At 41.9% G+C, this 21,009-nt stretch overlaps 1 protein-coding gene across 12 annotated transcripts in view; it reads left to right on the top strand.

The window, feature by feature from the left end:
- Positions 1-21,009, top strand: part of PPHLN1 (periphilin 1) — a 185,386-nt gene that overhangs the window by 52,561 nt on the left and 111,816 nt on the right. For all 12 annotated transcript variants that reach the window (XM_073573247.1, XM_073573252.1, XM_073573249.1 and 9 more), the window contains 3 exons: positions 1,545-1,639; positions 6,043-6,183; positions 6,267-6,328. In XM_073573247.1, the coding sequence (XP_073429348.1) occupies positions 1,545-1,639; positions 6,043-6,183; positions 6,267-6,328 (298 nt within the window). The remainder of the gene's footprint in view (positions 1-1,544; positions 1,640-6,042; positions 6,184-6,266; positions 6,329-21,009) is intronic.

The following is a 21,009-nucleotide window of genomic DNA, read 5'->3' as shown; positions in this document are numbered from 1 at the left end:
ACTTCTCCTCCATTCTACCGAGGAATCAGACTCCACAGGGTCCCCACCCCTTAAGCTTCCCGGTTGGGACAGGGATTTCGGGGTTTCCCTCATCTCTGCCCTGACTATGTCCTTCAATCTTGCAGCTACCACGGGTGATTCTTCCGCCACTGTCTGCTGGATACAGGGGGACACAACCTTTTGGGGCACGAGTCTGGCAACGGGCATGCACACAGTGCGCATTCTCTGTGTTTTGTTTTACTTGTGGCTTTCTTCCCCTAAATTAAAACATAGAGGTAGGCCCCATCACTGAGTGAAGATTCACATAGATCACTTACCAGTGCCACAATTAAGTACCGGAGAATGAGGGCGATTTTTCTCAGTCGATGCTCCTGTCCGTCTAGAGGAGCTTTTATGACTGGATTGGTTACTTCATCCCGCATGCTCCTTACTGTCATGGGACTCTTTCCTCTTTTGTCTGACCTGCCGAAGGTCCTCCAGGGGCGGCAGTGATGCTTGTCGCTACTGCTGCCGCCGTTGCTGCTGCTTTTGCTGCTGATGATCACTCTCCATTACTGCGCTGCAATGATGTGGCCAAGGCATGGCACCCATCTAGGGTCCTGCCTATATACCCCTCCTCCGTACAGCAGATATGCCGCGCCCCCCTCCCCAGCTGGCGCCGCTATTGGCCGGTGGACCGGCGCTTACCGGCGCCTCTCCCGATGGGTGCCGCCATCTTGGGGCCTGCGCAGTGGCGCCGCCGACCCGGAAGCGCCCCCAGGCTCCGCCCCCCCGACGTCACCGCGACCCCGACGAAAACCGGAAGTCACTAGGGACTCCCGGACGTTCCCCTATGCAGCGCTCCCCGGTCCCCAGCACCATGCAGCCGCGCCGGCCCCCCCGACCACTGCAATCGCGCCGCCGGAGCCGTGAGACCCCGGGGGGCATACTCACCGGCAGCGGCTGATCCTTCCTATGGAGACGGACATCCTCCGGATGCTGCTCCTTGCTGCACACGCCACCGCCGTGCTGCCCATCCAGGGCCACCGTGGCGTCCTCCAGGAGCTCCTCGCCAGGCCGAGGTAGGAGACCCCCCCCCCCCCCCGCTACCTGCACCGGCCGGCCTGGGATCCATCTGTCTGTGGGATCCCGTCCCCTCAGGAACAGGAAACCAACTGATGCGTGGGAGAGGTGCCGCCCCTTTGTATCTGTAGGTTTCCTGTTCCTGAAGGGCGGATCCCCTCTCTCGTGGTGCTGTCATGGGAGTCCGAATAAATAGTAGTTTCTTGTAGTTATAGTTGTAGTTTAGGAAGTTAAATAGGTTTTTTCACTTGTGCAATAATATGAAGGCTGGTACAATTTAACTGACATTACGTTTTATCCCGTATGTAAACCGGAATGTACATTTTGCTTTGCATTTAATACTATCTAGCAATATATATTCTATACAGTACTTATCACAATATGCAAGTATGTATACTGTATATTCTGTTTGTGGTTAATAAACAAATTAAAAAAGAGTGGTACGTTTTCCAATACATGCTGTGTTTTCTTCTATATTTTAGTGGACTACAGAAAAGAAGAGATGTGGAATGATAGCAGATATGATTATGAACGGTTACCCAGACATAGGCTCCCACCTCGTGAGGGTCCTCCGGAGGTAAGTACTTCACATTTACTGGTCTGGAGGCACATCAGTTAAAGAGGACCTGTCGCCAGGTTCAAGCTTTTCCAGTTATTGTTCTTGTTTTATTCTGGCTGCTCCCCTGGATATTTAGCTGTTTGTGTTTTTATGATCCACCAGAGTTCTGGGCCTTTTTATGGTCTTTTCCAAAGGGGGGTTGCTCACTGAGTAATAATGAAGAGTAGTCTATTGTCCCGCCTCCAGAGAATCCTGAGGGACACACCCTCTTGTAAAGACAATAAAATGAAGAACGAAATAAAAAGATCTATCTCTATGGAACCTTATAACAGATTTAGAAAGAAGACGGAATACTCCGGGGAGCAGCTGGAATAAAATAAGAACAAAAACGGGCCACTTTTGGCCTGGTGGGCAGGTCCTCTTTAATGAAAATCCAGCATTATCTTTTATTACCAATTTTGGTGGACTCACCCTCATGTGTTGCATGATAAGACATGGCCCTCCTAAGCTGCATTTAAGACAATTGTGCGCATGTCATGTTCATGTGTACCACACTTTACAAGATGGCCAACATTTTGGTCCTCCTGAACCTCGATCACGGCCGTGAATGAAAACAGTTACAGAACAACCAGAAGTATGTATAGATGAGAATACAGTGTGAAGAACAGGATGAGGTGTTACAGATCCATGTTCAGACTCTGTACAATTAAGTAGTAGAGTAAGAAAATATGCGTCTTCTCTTTGGTTATTGATTTGATGGGGTCAAACAAGCTTAGTAATGGACCTTAAAAAAAACCCCAAAAACCTGTTGCCAAATTTGGCACTTCATGAGAGTTTTTGGGGTGAATCTGAAATTGTCCTTTCAAGAAATAACTCTAGGAGCATCAAGTAGTTTTTTTAGAAGGACGTATATCTGGGGATTTATTCTGATGGAATATAGGCTGAACTGGATGGACAAATGTCTTTTTTTGGCCTTACTAACTGTTACTATGTATATCTGTTTTCATCCTCGGCCGTAATCAAGGTTCAGGAGGACCAAAATGTTGGCCCTCTTGTAAAGTGTGGTACCCATGAATATGAACGACCAACAGATCAATACAGGTTCTTCACTGCAGCTTAGGAGTGCCTTGGTCTGTTGTACATTATTATTTTGGTGTCCATCCTACCATAGAGCACTACCATCCACCTGGAGTGCTGAATATAACCACCTTTCTTCTCCCTGGTGTGTGGCATGTAGGGTCTCGTATCGGTTATACTATTTTCTAAAGAGTCCCCCATGTCAAGTAAAGTCAGTTCTCCTCATGTAAGCCATCACCCATACACATTAGAATAATGTTGGCAGCATCTGCTGGTAATGATGTGTTCGGCTGACACTCGCATGTGTATGGGGGCACTGACCGGCTGATTGTCTGATTTCGTACTTCTAACCACTTTGGTCTCCCATTGAAATCATAGAAATGCGGCTGGCGGAGACATCTAATGTATGTGCAGAGGCTTTTGACTTTCAAAAACCTTATTTGTATATCTGCCAGGAAAGCTTTCAGGTCCCAAGATATAAAGGTAATGAGTGGAATTTTATAGGGGATCTTTCCATACTTAGACACTGTTGTGGTGACTTATCTTCCATGAGAACACAAGGATCAGGCATGTTGAAATCCAACAGCCAGAACCTTTTTTCTCCAACATCTCGTGGTGGTAAGTGGAGGGGCCAGAGTCAGGACACTTCTGTATACATATGTCGTCTAAGCTTTGTTGAATCAAGTTTCCTAAACAATACCGTCTTAGCCCTCATTCCCATGTTCGTTATTCTTCATGTACGCAAAAAATCGGTCCGACTTTCCTTAGTGTTTGGTCAATGTGTTAGCTTTTACAGGGTTTCTTTAGGGATTTTCTTTTCTTAAAAAATAAAAAAATACAAAGCTTCTCCTCTTAATTCCAATTTTATAGGGAATCTGTCACCTCATTTTTGGCCTATGAGATGCGGCCACCGCCATCAGGGGCTTATCTACAGCATTCTGTAATGCTGTTGATAAGCCCCCGATGTAATCTGAAAGATAAGAAAAACGAGTTAGATTATATACTCACCCCGGGGTCCGGTCCAATGGGTGTCGCAGTCTGGTCCGGTGCCTCCCATCTTCTAGAGATGACGTCCTCCGCCTTATTACTTCCGCGGCTCCTGTGCAGGCGTACTTTATCTGCCCTGTTGAGGGCAGAGTAAAGTACTGCAGTGCACAGGCACCGGACCTCTCTGACCTTTACCGATGCCTGCGCACTAGTACTTTACTCTGCCCTCAACAGGGCAGATAATGTACGCCTGCGCAGGAGCCGCAGCAGAAGTAAGGAGGAGGACGTCATCGCTAGAAGATGGGAGGCGCCGGACCAGACCGCGACACCCACCGCACCAGACTGTGCCCCCCAGTGAGTATACTCCAACTCGTTTTTTTTATCTTTCAGGTTACATCAGGGGCTTATCTACAGCATTACAGAATGCTGTTGATAAGCCCCTGATGGCGGTGGCCGCAGCTCATAGACCAAAAATGAGGTGACAGATTCCCTTTAATCACAGACCTTTTCCCAAGATTTTTTGGTGGATACATGTTCCACAAAGAAGCATGGACATATGAACAGCTTCGTAGACTATACTGGGTTCTTGTTCTAACATATATCAATATAGGAGAAAAAAAAAAGGGTATTCAGCTCACCATTAGATGAATTCCTGTGGCTTTGGGTGTGGACTCCAGGATGGTGGTCGGAAAAAGCGGCTGTGGTAATCAAACAAAAAAGTTCCAGCAACAAACATCCAAATCAGATGGTTGAATAGACGTTAAAACTTCATCTTTATTGCAATATCTTTAAAAACATGCTGTTAAAATTGTAGATCCAGGGGATTACGCGTTTCGAACAAAATTGTTCTTAGTCATAGCCAAGGCTATGTTTGGGTTCTTGTCCTGTGAAAGCTACATATAGAATGCGCACGTGAAAAACAGATGTCTGGGTGAGAGGCCTAATGCCACAGTCACACGTTCAGTATTTGGTCAGTATTTTACCTAAGAATCTGCAAGCCAACATCAGGAGTGGAAAAATCAGAGGAAAAGTATAATAGAAACACGTCACCACTTCTGGATTTATCACCCACTCCTGGTTTTGGCTTACAGATACTGAGGTAAAATACTGATCAAACTAGCTTGACCCGTGCAAAATTTTCTCACTTTAGTCATTGGGGGCGCAGGCAATTTCAGAAAAAGCAAGCTGGTCAAATGTATATGTATTTCATTATTTCATGAGCTGATGAACACAGACAGGTATCTATATATGTAGCTTGGTAATACAATAAATTGGTTTCGTAAGTAGAGGCCAAAAAATGTCTTCCGATTGAGGTGCCACCTGCAGGTCATTGTGTCAATCTGTAGGTTTATGAAAATAAATGTTTAAAGGGAATCTGTCACCCCATTTTTTGAGTATCAGCTGCTGGCACCGCCATCAGGGGCTTATCTACAGCATTCTGTAATGCTGTAGATAAGCCCCCGATGTAACCTGAAAGATAAGAAAAATGAGTTATATTATACTCACCGGGGGGCGTTCCTGTCTTGTTCCGATGGGTGTTGTGGTCCGGCGCCTCCCATCTTCTAACGTTGACATCTTTGCTGCCTGTTGTGGCTCCTCCCGGCGCCTGTGCACTGTAGGACTGGACCGCAACACCCATCGGACCAAAACCGGACCTGGACCGCCCCTGGGTTAGTATAAGCTAACTCATTTTTCTTCTCTTTCAGGTTACATCGGGGGCTTATCTACAGCATTACAGAATGCTGTAGATAAGCCCCTGATGGCGGTGCCGGCAGCTGATACTCGAAAAATGGGGTGACAGATTCCCTTTAAACTGTAGTTAGTGATAAAATTGTGAATGTGTGTTTTGTTTGACTCTTTTCTTGCTGAAGGGAGCAAGTTTACCTTTCAAATGATGTATCGTGTGTATTTGTGGAGCAGCTTTGTGGTTATGTTCTTTGGGGTACTGTGGTGCCACCTGCAGGTCACTTTTCGTTACTGCAGGTTTATGAAAATTAATGTTTAAAATGTATTTTATGATCAAATCGTGGATGTGTGGTTTGTTTGGCTATTTTTTTGCTGAAGGGGGCAAGTTTACCTTTCAAATGGTGTATCATTTGTGTGTGTGGGTGCAGTATGAACGAGGATACAAAGTAATCACCGAAAAAGTGTGTTTAGAAATAATAGAATAGATACTGAACGTGTGACTGTGGCCTTAGTCTGAGAACACAGCAGCCTACATGATGGGTTCTTGAGTGGGTGTATAGATTTTGGGTTATACTAAAAGGATCACCATTTAAATTGATTACAACAAACATGCAAATATACAATTGTAGATTTCATCATCTTTTTTATATTTTTCCTTACCTTTTATAAAGGAAGAGTATCGCAGAGTGGTAAGTGTGGTTCGAAGACCAGATGATGAAGGCTATCATCATTATGAAGATTACAGTGAAGCAGATTACAGAGAATATGATGATTCCCATGCATATGAAAGACGAAGTGGACCATATAGGGGGGTATGTGTTGGGTTTTTGTTATTTTTTGCACATATTCTATTCCATTTTCAAATATTAATGCTCTTTTATCCATCTTATGATAGGAGGATCCAGTATACAGGTGGGGAAGAGGAGAGCCACCCATGGGCCGGCCCTTAGACTACAGGTAACTCTTTCTACCCCTGAGTACAAGTGTTCTGTGATTTACTTGCTAGAATGCTTTCTTCTATGTAGATTTCCCGCCCAGCTTCTTTTCTAGTGAAGATGCAGACTATACAGACAGCTATATAATGCAAAATAGACTCCATTTCATTTCTAGACCTTCAGGAAACATTTAGGGAAAAATGAAGGAGAGTGAAAGAAGCTCCATTCTCTACAGAAATGCAAAGGCTAACTATTATTGTGCTCAGGCATAGGCATCGCCCCTGTGTACCTGGTGCTCTAGTGACATCTAGTGGACATTGTGGGGAACACTTTTCCCATAGCTGATCTATTACATCTAGGGCACACACTGTAGGATATGTGCATCTTACAAGTTGCTAAAACTAGACACACTACAGTCATGGCCAAAAGTTTTGAGAATGACACAAATATTATATTTTCACATGATCTGCTGCCCTCTGGTTTTTATGTGTTTGTCCTATTTTTTTATCACATACAGAAATATAATTGCAATCATATTATGAGTAACAAAAGGTTATATTGACAGAATGAGTTAATACAGCAAGTCAATATTTGCAGTGTTGACCCTTCTTCAGGACCTCAGCAATTCTCCCTGGCATGCTCTCAATCAACTTCTGGATCAAATCCTGACTGATAGCAGTCCATTCTTGCAAAATCAATGCTTTTATTTTGTCTGAATTTGAAGGTTTTTGTTTGTCCACCCGTCTCTTGATGATTGACCACAAGTTCTCAATGGGATTAAGATCTGGGGAGTTTCCAGGCCATGGTCCCAAAATCTCTATGTTTTGTTCCCTGAGCCATTTAGTTATCACCTTTGCTTTATGGCAAGGTGCTCCATCTTGTTGAAAAAGGCATTGTTGATCGCCAAACTGCTCTTGGACGGTTGGGAGAAGTTGCTCTCAGAGGACATTCTGGTACCATTCTTTATTCATGGCTGTGTTTTTAGGCAAGAGTGAGAGAGAGCCCATTCCGTTGGCTGAGAAGCCACCCCACACATGAATGGTTTCAGGATGCTTGACAGTTGGCATGAGACAAGACTGGTGGTAGCGCTCACCTGGTCTTCTCCGAATAAGCCATTTTCCAGATGTCCCAAACAATCGAAAAGGGGATTCATCAGAGAAAATGACTTTACCCCAGTCCTTAGCAGTCCACTCCCTGTACCTCTTGCAGAATATCAGTCTGTCCATGATGTTTTTTCTGGAGAGAAGTGGCTTCTTTGCTGCCCTCCTTGAGACCAGGCCTTGCTCCAAGAGTCTCCACCTCGCAGTGCGTGCAGATGCACTCACACCTGCCTGCTGCCATTCCTGAGCAAGCTCTGCACTGCTGGTAGCCCGATCCCTCAGCTGAAACACTTTTAAGAGACGGTCCTGGCGCTTGCTGGTCTTTCTTGGGCGCCCTGGAGCCTTTTTGGCAACAAGGGAACCGCTCTCCTTGAAGTTCTTGATGATGCGATAGATTGTTGACTGAGGTGCAATCTTTCTAGCTGCGATACTCTTCCCTGTTAGGCGATTTTTGTGCAGTGCAATGATGACTGCACGTGTTTCTTTAGAGATAACCATGGTTAACAGAAGAGAAACAATGATGCCAAGCACCAGCCTCCTTTTAAAGTGTCCAGTGGTGTCATTCTCAATCATGACAGATTGATCTCCAGCCCTGTCCTCATCAACACCCACACCTGTGTTAATGGAGCAATCACTGAAACGATGTTAGCTGGTCCTTTTAAGGCAGGGCTGCAATGATGTTGAAATGTGTTTTGGGGGATAAAGTTAATTTTCTAGGCAAATATTGACTTTGCAAGTAATTGATGTTAAGCTGATCACTCTTTATAACATTCTGGAGTATATGCAAATTGCCATTAGAAAAAATGAAGCAGTAGACTTTGTAAAAATTAATATTTGTGTCATTCTCAAAACTTTTGGCCATGACTGTATATCCACTGGGTACTTTATTCAAATGACCAACTCAGCCTAGACCTTTAAGATAGAGGTAACTCCGGATTGGGAGGAGATTCTTGAATCTCCAATTGGGGTGTCCCCATCAGTCAATAATTGAATGACCCAGTTGTATATCATACATCAGTTATATCTAACTCCGTGGCGGCTTTTTAAAATGGGTCGATCCCGGACATCAGAATGTTTGAGATGTTGCTCATTGGAAGCAAACTTTATACACATGGTATGGGGCTGCCCTTTTATCCTATCTTACTGGAGTCAAGTAATGTCGTTGTTGACATCTCTGGTACAAACCCCTGTTCCTCTCATCCTCTAGTCTGCTTATTTGGGGTGCTAGACGAAGAAATTTGGGGACATTATGTTAAAATTTTTCTGCGTGAGACACTCTTTCTGGCTAGAAAGGTGCTGGCATTACACTGGATGGGTGGTGCGCATCCCTCTCTCAAGGCGTGGATAGGATTGGTAAACTCAATTATACTGTACGAGCGAACATTATATCAAAACAGGGGCTCTTTAGGGGAATTTGACAAGATTTGGGACAGGTGGAACTCTTCTCATCTTACTGTACCGGGACATGGCGGCCTGGCACCATCATGAATGTCATGGTAAAAATACATCAAGTCATACTCTATGGCATCATATAGCTGTAAATATTACACAAAGGTACTTGACGGTGGGATAGGATAGTTATAGTTCGATTAGGTGTATAATGTCATTTTTTGAGATACATGTTACCAAATAGACATAAAGTTGAGTAATGTCTTCTGTTCACTTAGCCAATGGTTTATTATGCGTACAGCACTATATGGACTCATGAAACTGAAATTGTACGAGCAATTTACTGTACAAATTTGTTGTCCTTTTGTAATTACCTTGACAAGTGTGTGTGTGTATGTGTGTGTGTGTGTACATGTGTGTGTGTGTATATATATATATATATATATATATATATATATATATATATATACACACACACACACACACACACACACACACACACACACACACACACACACACACACACACACACTCTCTCTCTCTCTCTGGCTTGGTTGTGTACATGTGTGTATGTTTTATGGTTAATAAATGAATTTTAAGAAAAAGATAGAGGTAACTCCAAAATAGCTCAAAGCTGAAAAATATATTACATTATTGATATCACATATACAACACGCAATATGATCAAATACACGAGACAGCTACAAGCAAAGTGTTAAGCTACTCCACAGTACAAATAATGTGGTTAAATTAGGTATAGTGATTAGACACATTAATATGAATAACGAAAGCTTATAGAAAAGATTGGCAGAATTGTTATACAAGTGTATGTGTAAACTCATTTTACAATGGAATAATACCCATATCTGCCAAATAATGGACTGGTAGAAGACTAATTGTCATATAATGCATCAAAGGGAAGAAGGAAATGATCCACTAGTCTGAATGTGAAAAATGGGTAATTACTTTATTCAAGATCAAGTAAAAGATCAATACAGGTTAGGGGAAAAACATGGATATACAGCATAGGCGAAACTAGTGCAAAGGACACTAAAGGTGGTGGGTAGCAAAGTGTCACCTATAGGGGATTGCAGTTCAATATGGATGGCACATCCCTGACATAATGCAATGAATCATATGCAACCCTAATAATCAAGCCATGTGGTATGGTGTGGAGAATCCTGATAGCAGTGCAGCATAATGCAGTAACCGAGCAGGTGTATACGAGGATCCCACATGTGGGCATTATAGCCCCCAAATGGTATAAGTATTAACATGATGGAAAGATACTCCTCAATGATGCACACCAGGAAAGGGTCGGAGTCTTATTCGCAGAAACTTTTTTTTTTTTTTTTCTATACTTCTGGAACTTTTTTTTTTTTTAAAACATATATATTTTTTATTTTGCATCTGTTTAATCTTTTTATCTCCTATTTTTTTAAAACAACATATCGAACTTGTTAATAAGGGGTCCTATTGTTGTCCTTTCGGTTACCTTTTATGCCTAGATGAGTCATTTTTGGTGTAGGTTTTGACCTAAATATCAGGCAATCGGCCGATTCAGCGAAGCTTTCATGCCAGAATTCTGGGTGTAAAAGCTTAAAGTCACAATTTAGGGCGCCACTCTTAGTTGTGCCTAAGTTTTAAGACTTTTGGCTTCTTCACATCAGTTTCTTTGCTGCCTCTCCCATACACAAGAGTGCACGGCAAAGCGCTCCTGTGTTCTCTATGAGAAAGCCGGCAAATTATCTCCATGTGAACAAAGCAAATGGCCGAAATCGGACATGCTCGATTGACCTCTCCCCTAGTGATTGGCCCCATTGATATCAGTATCTAACATTCCAGTGTTTTGGGGGGCTTTAGTCCTGCTCCGAGCTGAGATGATACCGCACCTGGTAATGAAGGATCAGATATTTGTGCAGCTGCTAGTGTATTTAGTTCTCAATGCTTTCCTTAGACTAGATACAACTGTATTCACTTCAGAATTAGTTAGGTAGAAGTTTCTGCCTCTAAAAGTAAAATCACTGACGACAAACCAATATCTTTTGGATGTTGAGTAATTAAAACACTAAGGACGGAAATCATCAAACATTTTTTTTTTTCCCCAGAAAACTTGTGCAGAAAATTAGCTGCCGTAATTTTCGCAGAACATTTTGCAACTTTAGCTATTTTCATGCCCTTTTTGAAAAGTGTGTGGAGCTTTGCAGAAGGGAGCATAGTCTATCATGGTCCACTATATTCACTGTAAGTTACGCCACAGAAGTGGTGTAAATTATAGCAGAAACAAACTCTTACAAGGCATGGGCAGCAGAAAGAGGGGAGTCTTCCTATGAATGGAGAAAAATGAATTGAATTTTGTGCATCTTACCCCTTTGGACTCTTCGTTGAGACTCGCATACAGAACTGCATTCTTGATCATTTCCCCCATGTTATGTAAGAAGGTTGTAGAATGTTTCATTGAGATAATGCATTATTAACGTGAAATCAGAAAAAAACCTTTAAATTCTTGTTATTTTTGCAATTTTCTTTTCTCTGGGGTCTGATAGTTAAAAGGAAATACTGTAAAAACCTAAGTATTTATTGGTGCAATCAAATTCTGCACATTAATATCTATAAAAGAGAATAGGTGAGCAGTTTTGGGGGATTTTAGATTATAAGCAGAGGATCGTAATCAAAATATGGAGGTACGGAGACCTGAATGAGATATGGATTCCTGACGAAGTATTATGCAATCTGTTTTCAACTACACTTTGACATAGGAAAGAGGACCTTTCCCTAGTTCAAAAATATGGAGGTAAAAGTCCCTGTGCTCCCCTGAGTCTGCCGCTTTTTTCTGCTGCATCACTCCATCGTAGAGATATTCCGATTTGGAGCACAGTATGTGAAATCTCTATTTGTAGTGCACTGGGCGTTTCTACAGAGTCTTCTCTGGGGGTGTGCTTTAACCCCTCCTTCCTAGACTCCGCCAATCACTGCTGCTGTCCTAGCAGTATCCAGAGACTCCTGAGCTGTGATAGGCAGCGTCTGGGAGGGGTAAAAGCATATGACCCAAGAGAAGACTCTGAAGAAACGCTTAGTTGAGCTGGAAGCAGAAATTTAACAAAATCAACAAATGTGAATATCTGCAATGGAGCGATGCAGCACAAAAGGGAGAAGAGCTGGAGAATCAAGGGCGCTTTGGGTGTTTTGCTGGATATTAAACTCAATTTTTTAAAGCGCGTGAAATAACCTCTTTTATAGCAGTTATACCCATGATAATTGAATTCAGGGTCCTGACGATTGAGGTCCTGTGTTCATCTTAGCCAATAGAAATCTGTCTGTATCTTAGATTCATGTTTTATTTATCAGATACCTGACGAACTATTGTGATGTAACTTGAAATGTCTATTGCGTTAGTTTGTATCCTTCATGGCATCATCTTTCTTTATTTGAAGAATTGTAGTCCACCATCACTGAGACTTGGCATACACCATTAAGACATTTCAAAACCTATTGTGAGAGCAGTACTGTGACATCGGGTTACAGAATTCCCTAAAATGTTCCTCTAGCTTGATCAGTGGGCAGAGACAGTTTGCTGGAAATCATTCTTTATGACTACTCTTTCAAGCATGGTTTGCAGAATACATTTGTAATATGACTATAAGGGAAGCTGTCATCAGAGTGGCCTACTTTTTAAATCAGGTTTTTGGGTTACATGCATTTTTTAAAATGTTGTAGCAATGTTTGTTTGCTTGTTTTTTTCCTTATTTCACAGTCTGTATTAAAAAAAAAATTAGTATCCTTGCTATTTCATACTGTCCACTAGGTCTTTTTTTACATTTGTGCTTCCCGTATTTTCTGTAATTGGTTGCAACAGCTTCCTGGCAGATGAAGGATTATAATGGTAGGTAACACCTCTATACACAATGGATTGCTGCTGGGACCGTTCTAACGGATGACTACTGGACATGTGAACATAGCCTAATAGTGTAGTATTGGAGAAGATAATATAAGTGATTGAAAACAAAAAATGGTTAATGCCAACAAGAGAAAAAAAAAATCGAAACTCCACAATTGCAGTTTTTCGTTTCCCAGCTCCGCACTTGAATCATAGAATCATAGAATCGTAGAGTTGGAAGGGACCTCCTGGGCCATCTGGTCCAACCCCCTGCTCAAAGCAGGATTCGCTAAATCATCCCAGTCAGATGTCTGTCCAGCCTCTGTTTGAAGACTTCCATTGAAGGAGAACTCACCACTTCTCGTGGCAGCCTGTTCCACTCATTGATCACTCTAACTGTCAAAAAGTTTTTTCTAATATCTAATCTGTGTCTCCTCCCATTCAGTTTCATCCCATTGCTTCTAGTCTTTCCTTGTGCAAATGAGAATAAAGTTGATCCTTCTACAATGTGACAGCCCTTTAGATATTTGTAGACAGCTATTAAGTCTCCTCTCAGTCTTCTCTTTTGCAAACTAAACATTCCCAAATCCTGCAACCTTTCCTCATAAGACAGGGTTTGCAGACCGGTCACCATTCTGGTCGCTCTTTTCTGAACTTGCTCCAGTTTGTTGATGTCTTTTTTAAAATGTGGTGCCCAAAACTGGACACAATATTCCAGATGAGGTCTGACCAAAGAGGAGTAGAGGGAAATAATGACTTCACGTGATCTAGACTGTATGCTTCTGTTAATACATCCTAGAATTGCATTTGCCTTTTTTGCTGCTGCATCACACTGTTGACTCATATTCAGTCTGTGATCTATTAGTATACCCAAGTCTTTTTCACATGTGCTGTCACTTAGCCCTATTCCTCCCATTCTATATATGCTTTTTCCATATTTATTGCCCAGATGTAGTACTTTGCATTTCTCCCTGTTAAAAACCATTCTGTTAGTTGCTGCCCACTTCTCCAGTTTATTTAAATCTTTTTGAATCCTCTCTCTCTCTTCTCTAGTATTAGCTATCCCTCCTAGCTTTGTGTCATCAGCAAATTTAATCAGTTTACCCTCAATTCCTTCATCTAAATCGTTGATAAAGATGTTGAACAATACAGGGCCCAGGACAGAGCCCTGTGGTACCCCACTTGAGACATTCTTCCAACTGGATGTGCAGCCATTTACGACCACTCTTTGGGTCCGATCACTAAGCCAGTTATGAATCCACCTAACAGTTGCCTTGTCCACTCCATACTTAATCATTTTTTCAATAAGGATTGTATGAGAGACTTTGTCAAATGCTTTGCTGAAGTCAAGATATACTATATCTACAGCATTTCCTTGATCCACCCAATCAGTGATACCGTCATAGAAGGAAATTAAGTTAGTCTGACATGACTTATTAGTTACAAACCCATGCTGACTCTGTTTAATCACTTCATTCTTATCCAGGTATTGACATACATGTTGTTTAATAATTTGTTCAAAGATCTTTCCTGGTATAGAAGTCAGACTCACTGGCCTATAGTTACCTGGGTCCACCTTCTTCCCCTTTTTGAAGATAGGAACAACATTTGCTCTTCTCCAGTCTTCTGGCACTTCTCCTGTTCTCCAAGAATTTTCAAAGATTATAGAGAGGGGTTCAAAAATTTCTTCTGCTATCTCCTTCAGTACTCTGGGGTGTAATTCATCTGGACCTGGAGACTTGAATTCATTTAGGCTAGCTAAGTGTTTCCTCACTATCTTTCTGTTTATAGATATCCTGGATTCTTCTATTCCCTTAATAGGACAGTGAATAACAGTTGATGTTACATTTCCTTTCTGAGAGAAAACAGATGCAAAATAGGAATTTAAAAGTTCAGCCTTCTCAACATCCTGTCTTACCATTTCATCATTTTCATCCTGTAAAAATCCTATAGCATCTTTGACTTTTCTTTTACTTTTGACATATCCCCAAAATCCTTTATTATTGCTTTTGACATCTCTTGCAAGCCTCAATTCATTTTCAGATTTAGCTAATCTGATTTGTGCCCTGCAGGTTCTGCAGACAGCATTATATTCTTCTTTAGATATGCCTCCCTCTTTCCATTTTCTAAACATTTTTTTCTTCCTTTTTAGCATGTGCTTAAGTTCTGTGTTCATCCATCCTGGTTTCCTTAACTGCTTCCTATTCTTCCCTCTTTTCGGAATTGTTAACAACTGTGCTTTGAGAATTTCATTTTTCAAGATTTCCCATCCTTCCTGGACATTTTTGTCTTTAAGGATATCCAGCCATTGGATCCCTCCAATTCTCTTTCTGAATCCCTTAAAATCTGCCTTTCTGAAATCTAACCTTGACGTCTGAGTCTTCACAGGTCTTCCGCCTCTAGTTATCCAAAATTCTAAAATAGCATGGTCGCTACCTCCTAGGGTCCCAGCCACTTTTACCTCCTCAACCATTTCCTCCCTGTTTATAAGGATTAGATCCAAGGTAGCAGTTCCCCTTGTTTTCTCCCTTACCTTTTGGAAGATAAAGTTGTCAGCAAGAGAGGATAAGAATTTCCTTGACCTGTTAGTTTTGCCTGAGAGAGATTCCCAACAAATGTCTGGATAGTTGAAATCTCCCATGACAACTATGTCATATTTTTTGGAGAACTTGGCCATTTGATGCATAAAGAGTTCATCCATAGCTTCAGCTTGCACAGGCGGCCTGTAGTAAATGCCTACAATGGTGTCCTTTCCATTGTTCTGTCCTTGTATTCTTACCCAAACAGTTTCCACAGAACTCCCAGTCTCTGAAGCTTCAATCTCTGTGCAGATATACGCGTTTCTAACATACAATGCGACACCCCCTCCTCGTTTATCAAGTCTGTTTCTTGCAAATAAGTTGTATCCTTCTAGTCTTGTATTCCAATCATGTGTATTGTCCCACCAAGTTTCAGTGATTCCAATGACATCATATTTCTTTTCCTGTGTTAGTAGTTCCAATTCTCCTTGTTTGTTGCCCATGCTTTGTGCATTAGTATAGAAACATTTTAGTTTGTGATTGGTTTCTCTTTCTCCAATATTTTTATTAATTAGATTCTTTCGTCTTTGTTCTTCCTTTCCACTTCTAATAGCAGAGTTCTCAATAGCATTTGTCAGGTGTATGGCTTTTTCTGGTCTTTTGCTTCCCTTCCCATGTTGTTCTAGTTTAAAGCTCTCCTTACAAGTGTAGCAAGGCGACTTCCAAATACATGCTTACCAGTCTTCGTAAGGTGCACCCCATCTCTAGCAAGTAGTCCATCGTATAAGTAGTTCACTCCGTGATCCAGAAATCCAAATCGTTGCTGACGGCACCATCGACGTAGCCAGTTGTTCACCTGCAGAATCTTATTCCACCTCCTTGTTCCATGGCCATCCACTGGGAGGATGGAAGAGAAGACCACCTGCGCTCCCAGTTCTTTCACTTTCTTGCCTAAGTCTTCAAAGTCTCTGCAGATGGTTTCCAGGTCGTTTCTTGCAGTGTCATTTGTCCCCACATGTAGTAGCAGGAATGGGTAGTCATCTGTAGGTCTGAAGAGTCCTGATATCCTGTCAGACACATCTTTAATTTTTGCACCTGGAAGACAACACATTTCTCTTGAAGTTATATCCGGTCTGCAGATAGCGGCCTCAGTTCCTCTCAACAGGGAATCCCCCATGACCACCACTCTCCGTTTCTTCTTCACAACATTTTTCTTTCTCCATCCAGGAGGACTCTGAAGGCGTACAAGGTTGCTGCTTGTTGGCAAAGTCTTATCCTGATGTATTTCTTCATTGTTTTCCTGCGTGAGAGCCTGGTACTGGTTTCTGAGCAGTATGGGTGCTGACTGCCTCCTGATCCTCCTGCTTCTCTGGGTCACATGTCTCCATTCCTCTGTTTCTTCAGGTGCACTTCGAATTTCTTCTCTTTCTGTAACATGAAGAGATAATTCTGCTCTGTCCAAGAACTCTTCACCTTCCTTAATGATCTTCAACGTAGCTAACCTCTCTTCGAGATTTTGCAACTTTTCCTCCAACAGGGACACAAGCTTGCATTTGTGGCATGTGAAGTTTGGCTTTTCCACTGGTAAGTCTGTGAACATGTAGCAAGAAATGCAGCTCACCAAATGGCTCCTGGCCTCTTCCATCTTGAGATTTCTTAAAAACGATGAAAGATGAGCCCAAATTCGGCGCGCGGTTTTTCCGATTTCCTCTTTTCAGCTGCAACGGCCAAAACCCAGTGATCGTTGAGCTCGCGGAGACTCTTCACTTATCCCAGAAGGCACTGGGAATATGCAAATGATCTCCTCAAGACTCTTCCCCTGGTTTTCCGATTTCCTCTTTTCAGCTGCAACGGCCAAAACCCAGTGATCGTTGAGCTCGCGGAGACTCTTCACTTATCCCAGAAGGCACTGGGAATATGCAAATGATCTCCTCAAGACTCTTCCCCTGGTTTTCCGATTTCCTCTTTTCAGCTGCAACGGCCAAAACCCAGTGATCGTTGAGCTCGCAGAGACTCTTCACTTATCCCAGAAGGCACTGGGAATATGCAAATGATCTCCTCAAGACTCTTCCCCTGGTTGGAATTGCTTTTCCCGTTTTCCACTGCTTTTAGTGGTAAAATTAATGATCTTATTCAAAACTACATCTAGTTCTCCAAAAAAGCCCCAAGGCTTCATGCAGCTGAGCTGTCTGAAAAATAAAAAAGTTATGGCTCTCTGAAGAAGGGGAGGAAAAAAGGGAAAGTGCGAAAATTTCAAATCACCCGGTGTGGGATGGGTTACTGTAGTTGGAACGTCATCTCTGCTGGACAGCTAACAAAGCACCAAAACAGTGGGGAATTTTTGAGCAACCACTTGAAATATTTAAAAGTAGAAGTGACCATTTATTTTGGAATACAGACCACAACACCATCTAGTGTGTGCGTGCTAGGTGGTCAGTCAACATTTGTGCAGCCAGTGTCAGGAAAAAAACGATTGGTCAATACATCAGATTCTTCTGTTCTTCCTGGAGATGAAATGGCAGCAGAGCTGTCTGGCAGCCATTGAATGTCCTCTCCCCGTTAGGACACAGGGAGGCCAGCCTCCATGTGTATGGGGAGTTTAAGAATAGCGGTTATTGAATGAGTATGTCAAGCCTAACAGGTAACAGATGTGAGACAATGCATCAAGTAACCTCATCTGAATCGGAGACCAAGTCATAGAGTTGTGGAGAAAGAGAAAAAGCAGGATGGCACTCACCGTTCATGTGAGTGCCTCAGGACCTGTTGAAGCGTATTGAGCGTGAAACGGCTATTGTCTGTCTTCCAGCACATTGCTCCCGTGCCTATGCCGATGCCTTGTGTATGTGAAATAAAGTGATTTGATTCACATGAACGGTGAGTGCCATCCTGCTTTTTCTCTTTCTCCACAACGAAATGTTCTGTTTTTTCAATATGGGATTGAGCACCCATTCCAATTAAGGTGTTTTTTATTAGTGTGAAAAATATATGTGCAGACATTCAGGGTATTTTTCCACACAACGGTGCCGGATATCTGTTTTCTCAAATTGTGGAAAGTCATAGAGTTCCAGAGCAATTCTGCTCTCTATGACCTGTCCAGCTTTAATGGCTCTCCAGTCTAACAAACATGCGGTCCTGGGACAGGGCATAAAGCCCCCGTTACACTAAACGATGTCCCAGCGATCCCACCAACGATCCGACATGATGGGATCGCTGGGACATCGTTAGGCTGATCGCTGGTGAGCTGTCACATCGCTGTGAGCTGTCACATACAGCTGGTGAGCTGTACATTAGAAACCAGCGTCGCTGATCGCTGGTCTCTCGCTGCCACACGCAGCGATGCGCGCTGGGCAGCGGGAGACCAGCAATAGAATCATAGAATTGAAAAACGGTCCAGGCCGCTCGAGCACGATGAGCGATAACCGGCAGGGGGGCCGGTCGCTGATCCCCGTCACACACAGCGATCTCGATGGCGAGATCGCTGATGTCACAAAATCAGTGATCTCGCTAGCGAGATCGCTTAGTGTGACGGGGCCTTAACTCAGAATTCTCGGATACAGTAGATAAAAATTATTTTTGTAACCCAGATAACCCCTTTAAGTAGAAGTGTATATCCCTCAAGGGTTAAATGGCAAAGCACTAATAATAAGTTTTGTCCTTTTATGGAGTAATTTTATGTCCTTGGCAAATCGCAAGCTACAAATACAGTGACCATGTGTAGCTAATAGAAAAGTTGTTGTCTCGGATAGCTGCCATTATCAATGGGTTTCTATTTTAGAAAAAGCAATGGAGGAGTTATTTCACAAGGCCTAGAGAAATTCCTAACATAGGGTTCATAAGACATGTAACCTGTAGAGGGGTTAGGGCACTATTGTTCTCTACTGTGGTAAAGAGCTCTACATTATTAGTACATCTGCATTTATTTGACTTCAGACTTGGATATACCGGTATCTCTCATTATTCTATTTTGCCATACTTGGTTTACTTTTATAGCAGTTTTTTTTACAGTATTAAAAAACCTCTCTTACCAGGTATTAAAACCTTCACCACAGTATTAATCTGATGGGTACTATTTTATTTAAGGAACCATAAGCCTGGCTTTCCTAAAATCTTGCGCCAATGGTTGAATATGGCTCCATTGAGGGGTGATTTATTATTATTTTTTTTTCACGCAGGGTGAATAAACTTGATTTATTTGGATTTCCTGGAGTACTGCTATGCCCTTTTTGGGACTAATGTGCATCTTCAGTGGGGTCTTATGAAGCATGCACCCACATTTAGGCTACAGTACAGCTTAGTTCCTCTAAACATTGTAATTATAGCAATAAAAAACCCCTATAAAATATTTTATGGGCAGAAAGTGGTTCCTTCCTCACCCTATAGTTTTGTTTCTTTGCAGGCTCAACCACCAACAAAAAAAAAAATCAAACTATTGTAGTATAGTAGTCTATCGGCCTGTTTTATGTAAGAACGTAGAAAAGTTCCGTTTTTAGGTAGATCCTGTTAGAATCTGCAGAGTATATCAGGATTACAGTTATCAGACAAATTCCCTAAATAAGCTAGGTTTGTAAAGACCAGCAAAAAGAAAACCGTTTTTTTGCTTTCCCATCTCCAGATCTCCTCTTCGGTGCCACACTGTCGCTTACTTATATGAAACGATAGAGATATAAGTCCCATTTTGCAAGAAATCTAGTCAATACAATTGATTATTTTTTTCAGCCTTTATGTTGTTGGAAATATTTTTTATTAAGATTATTTTATTCCTTTAAAGTTCTGTCCACGTAAACTTGGCTATGTTTGAGTGTTAGCTACACCCGTGCTTTGTAAAACAGGAAACAGGCTTGTTTTCATTTAGTAAAGTATGTTGGGCTCTTTTATTATTGTATAGTAAGCATACAAATAATAAAAAGATGAAAGTATGATGGATATTATTCTGTTTACACAAATGCTCACAGGAGTAAACAGAGATTTAGGATGTAATGGCTATGAGCGGGTTCATGAAGTCGTCCGTCCCTAAATAGGACACTTTTGATCATACTGGCGCCAGCTGTTATGGGAATATTTAAATTGTCATTTGGACTTTATAGTGGTCACCAGCTCAGATCACTTTAATTAGTTGCAAGGGTTTTACACATTTTAGATATCTTGTTAGTCACAGAATAATAAAAATAATAAAAAAAAAGAAGAGAGAAATCAGCTCACCACTTAGAAGACTCCACTCAAGGAAACCTTCAATGCTGCAGTATGTAGAACGTGAAAAAATGGAAGCAATCCAGCGTGTCAGTGTTCAGAAAGAATAAGATTCTTGGTAATCCATAAAACTCGCAACAGTGTGCATGGGGTTAAGAAAATGGGCAGATAGAGCAAACGCGTTTCGGATTGTAATCCTTATGATGCAATGAATAAGGATTACAATCCGAAACGCATTTGCTCTATTTGCACGTTTTCTTAACCCCATGCACACTGTTGCAATTTATATGGATTACCAATAAAAAAAAAAGCTTGTTCTTACTGAAGACCGATGCTAGATTTGTTCCATTTTTTTCACAAATAAAAATAATTCTATTTGTATTATGCACCATTTTACAGTTCTCTAACTTTAGCCTGCAGGGTAAGCCTCCTTAAAGGGGTTGTTCTACAACCAAAGTAAATTTTAACCAATAGATCTTAGAGTAATAATAAGTTTCACGATTGGATCTGTTAAAAATTGTGAATACAGCACAAAAGTAAGTTGTTACAGAAGCACTCCCATCAACATTTTTATCCTCTGTCTTAACCGCTTCCTGACCGCCCACTGTAAGTAAACGTCGGCGCTTGCAGG

Source organism: Dendrobates tinctorius, unplaced genomic scaffold (assembly GCF_039654945.1).
Source record: "Dendrobates tinctorius isolate UK_male_01 unplaced genomic scaffold, ASM3965494v1 ptg000035l, whole genome shotgun sequence".
NCBI classification, from domain to species: Eukaryota; Metazoa; Chordata; class Amphibia; order Anura; family Dendrobatidae; genus Dendrobates; species Dendrobates tinctorius.
This window is presented reverse-complemented; position numbering and strand designations above follow the sequence as displayed.